The 3,600-nt window shown below is 38.4% G+C and overlaps 1 protein-coding gene across 1 annotated transcript; it reads right to left on the bottom strand.

Annotated features, from left to right (window-relative positions):
- Window positions 1-417: 417 nt before the first annotated feature.
- Window positions 418-2,274, bottom strand: LOC309719006 (E3 ubiquitin-protein ligase TRIM35-like). Its single transcript, XM_082554725.1, has one exon. The coding sequence runs from the start codon at window positions 2,112-2,114 to the stop codon at window positions 693-695; it is 1,422 nt and encodes a 473-aa protein (XP_082410851.1). The 5' UTR covers window positions 2,115-2,274; the 3' UTR covers window positions 418-692.
- Window positions 2,275-3,600: the final 1,326 nt, after the last annotated feature.

Here is a 3,600-nt window from a genome sequence, read left to right as displayed (position 1 = left end):
AGACTGAGAGTGAAGTTTGAAAATCAAATTAAAACTTAATTATGAAACATGAGAAGATCCAGAAATCTTTCAAACTGTGAGAGATGTCAGCTTCTGATTAAAGTTAAAAACAACACAAGAAAGAACATTTTTAATGAAATCAATCAAGTGTAGTTACACTGATGAGACAGCGTCAGAACTTAGAAGTCATTTCTTTGAATTTGGAAAACTTTAAAGAAGACGTGTTACTTTCAAATGTTATTTAACTGAAAACAAGACGCTGATAATCAGGACATTTAAATCTTGTAGTTGTAAAGTTGACTCTTGCTGATGTTTAATCATTAATCCTTCTTTTAAGAAGTGTCACAGTTTGCTGTTCACACTCAACAACTTTGAAAAGCAAAGAAATCATCATCATTCAGATTTTAAAACTATCAAAAATATTCACATGAACAACATGAGAAATATTCTGAAAATATTAATTTAAAAGAAACAAGAAAAAATGTAAAAGTTTCTTACAGAAACTCGAGTGGGTCACAAGATTTTCACATGAAAAAGTTGCTTTGGTTTCATTGAATTGCTAATAGTTCCACTAGATCAACAAAATAAAACAAAACCTGATAATGAAGTTAGACAGTGTGATTAATAATTTCCCTAAAATTAACCCTGCTGCTGTACTGAAAAAACAGTTAAAATAAAGAATCACTTTACAATCAAATCTCAGTTTGACAGATTTTGACATCAGAGGTTTTGGCGTCTCCTGCCTTTCCAATACTGAAATATGGGAAGAGTTTCTCAGTGAAAGTGTCTCTGTGAGTGTAGATGTGAGTCATGTCTTCAGGGTCATAGAAGGACACCTCCCCCCTGTCATAGTCCAGCTGGACTCTGATCCTCTGGAGACTCTTCTTCACTGTCACAGTCTGACCAACAACATCAGTGTATTTTCCAGCTTTATGTGTTAAACACCAGACTCCATATTCTGTTGAAGCACAACGCTCTCCCTTCCTGTCAACTGACTCTTTAACTAAACCCACATTCCAGTCAGGATGGTCTCCCACCTCCACCTCCCAGCTGTGTTTCCCTGAGCTGAAGCCCTCAGAGCCAAAAACAGTGGGATACTTAGTGTTTCTTTCTGGATTATCAGGAAGCTGCTGCTCTGTGTCTCCAAATCTCACACTGGTCAGATCATCAGACAGATAGAGCCAGCAGTTTGCAGTGTTTGGGTCCAGAATGACAGGACTGAAGTGGACCTTCTCCTTCATCTTCTCCCACACTCTGAAGGACAGGTTGCCCAGGTGTTTGGCCACATCTATCAGTGCTCCTGAGACCAGCTGTGGATCTGACACTGAGCTCTGGGCTCTGGCTCTGCTCTGAGTGTCTTTATAACTGCTGAGGAATGGCACGCTGTGTTTCTGCAGCTCTTCTTCAACAGCAGAGATGCTGTCTGACAGAGAGGAGATCTGCTCCTCAATCATCTTCATCTCTCTGCTGATAGTCCTCCCCTTCTGCTCCTCTTCCTCCCTCAGAGCTGCCAGTCTGGACTCCTCTTCCTCTTTCAGGAACTGCCGGAGCTTGTTGAACTCTGCTCTGATCTGCCTCTCTGTGGACAACAGCTGCTTCTTGGAGTGTTGAATCACTTCATTGTATGTTTCCTCCACTTGTTTGTATTTGTTCCTCTTGTCCTGCAGAGACTTTAAGTCAGATTTCAGCTGCTCCTTCAGGTCACTGACTGCTTCTTCTACAGGAACCACTTTGTGACTGTGGTGGAGAGAAAAGTCACACACGGTGCACACAGCTCTCTGCTCGTCCACACAGAACAGTTTAGGCTCTTCCTCATGTTTACTGCACACCACTGTTAATTTCTTCTCTCCTTTTTCTGTCTCAGATGATCCAGATTTCTTTCTTCCAGAAAAGGAGTCAGCAAGTTCTTTCAGTGTAAAGTTCACAATTAGAAATTTCTTCGAAGATTTCCTTTTACAAATGGGACAATTTTTGTTTTTAGTTTGTTCCCAGAATTTCTGCAGGCAGCTTGAACAGAAGCTGTGGCTGCAGCTCAGAGACACAGGATCTCTGAAAGTCTCTGAACACACATGGCAGCTCAGGAAATTTTCAACAAGTCCGAGTTTCTCAGCCATTTGATCTTTAAGTATTTTTTTAACTCACCAAATTAGTGTCTCTTGAACTTTCTGATTAAAATCCTCCAAACGTGTGTTTTTCAGCAGAGATCTGACTCCCTGTAATGGCGTCTCAGCTCAGTTCAAAAGTGTCAGAATTTACTTTCATTTTCATGGATCACGTGTTAAACTGAAATATGCACATAACACTTGTGTCCATCAGAGGGCGCTGTGTGTGTCATTCAGATAGTTTTCAGTTTGTGCTCCTTAAAACGACACCAAAGTGAAAAATGTAGAAAATCTTGACTTCTCCATTGAAAAAAACGAAACCTAAAAAGAACAGAAAAATGACACAAAGGAGGTGAAGCTGTGGTGTTTCAGAAGTTCAAGTAGGAAAAGTCAGCATGTTCTCAGAGTTTTTATCTGCAGTTTTAATTAAAGTTGTCGTTGCAGCTAAAGACATAAATTTGGATTCATCACAGGGTTTAGATTGTCAACCTGCCAGACCTCTGCTCTCACACTCAAAACAAAGAAAAATTCTTGACGCTCATGAACATGAAGCAATAATTCTGAGTAAAATGCAGCTGAAATACATGAAATCAAAAGTTTATTTTTTCAAATAATACATCATTAAAATATGCTTGTTATAAACTAAATGTATACCAGTGAAGTTAATTTTCTTTGACCAGATTCAATCAAAGATGACTGTATTACTGTAAACTGACTACATCCTGTAAGTAGTTCAAGTTCAGGGACACAGGATCTCTGAATGTCTCTGAACACGTTACAGTTGAGGAAAGTTTCTACACTCAACAAATGTCACATCTTTACAGCTTGTACCTTACAGTCCTTCAAGAAATCAAATTTCTTTTAGAGAGCTCAGCTGTTGTCATGGTGTTCTAGATAATAATTAATAACCACCAAACACAATATCTGCTTTTACTACCTGGGCTGTGGCCTCAAACCTGACTAAAACTTTAGACCTTTAGACTCCAACTTTCAAGTCTGTCATGAACTGAAATGTGATGAGCTGGCCAGTGTGAGAAATACCAATAAATAAAAATTAAAAATATGACAGTGGACAATGAGAAACTAGTAATACTGATGAAAAAACAAATTGATATAAACTTGTTGATATAACTTAATATGTCATGACATTAATGACCGTTGTGTGTTTCTGCTGTATTTGAATGTTCAGTGATGGATGATGAAGACAGTTAAACAACAAAGATATTATTACTAAATTATTACTTGTGTCAGTGTTTGTGTGTGACTGTGCCTTTGTAGTTATGTTTATGAAACGTTCATCTTCTGTAGGTTATCAAGTAGAGGGTCTACTGAATGAAAATGCAATACAAATACTTGAAACTGACAACAAAGAAGAATTTACTGTCACATGTCATGAGTCATATTCTGGTGAAAAAAAAATCACAAGTCCATAAATCCAACCTACAGCAGGAGCTAAAACTAGCAGCTCAGTAACTGGATGTTGTTCCTGTTCCTGTCT

The sequence above is a fragment of the Aulonocara stuartgranti genome, assembly GCF_965226115.1.
Source record: "Aulonocara stuartgranti genome assembly, chromosome: 12".
NCBI classification, from domain to species: domain Eukaryota; kingdom Metazoa; phylum Chordata; class Actinopteri; order Cichliformes; family Cichlidae; genus Aulonocara; species Aulonocara stuartgranti.
This window is presented reverse-complemented; position numbering and strand designations above follow the sequence as displayed.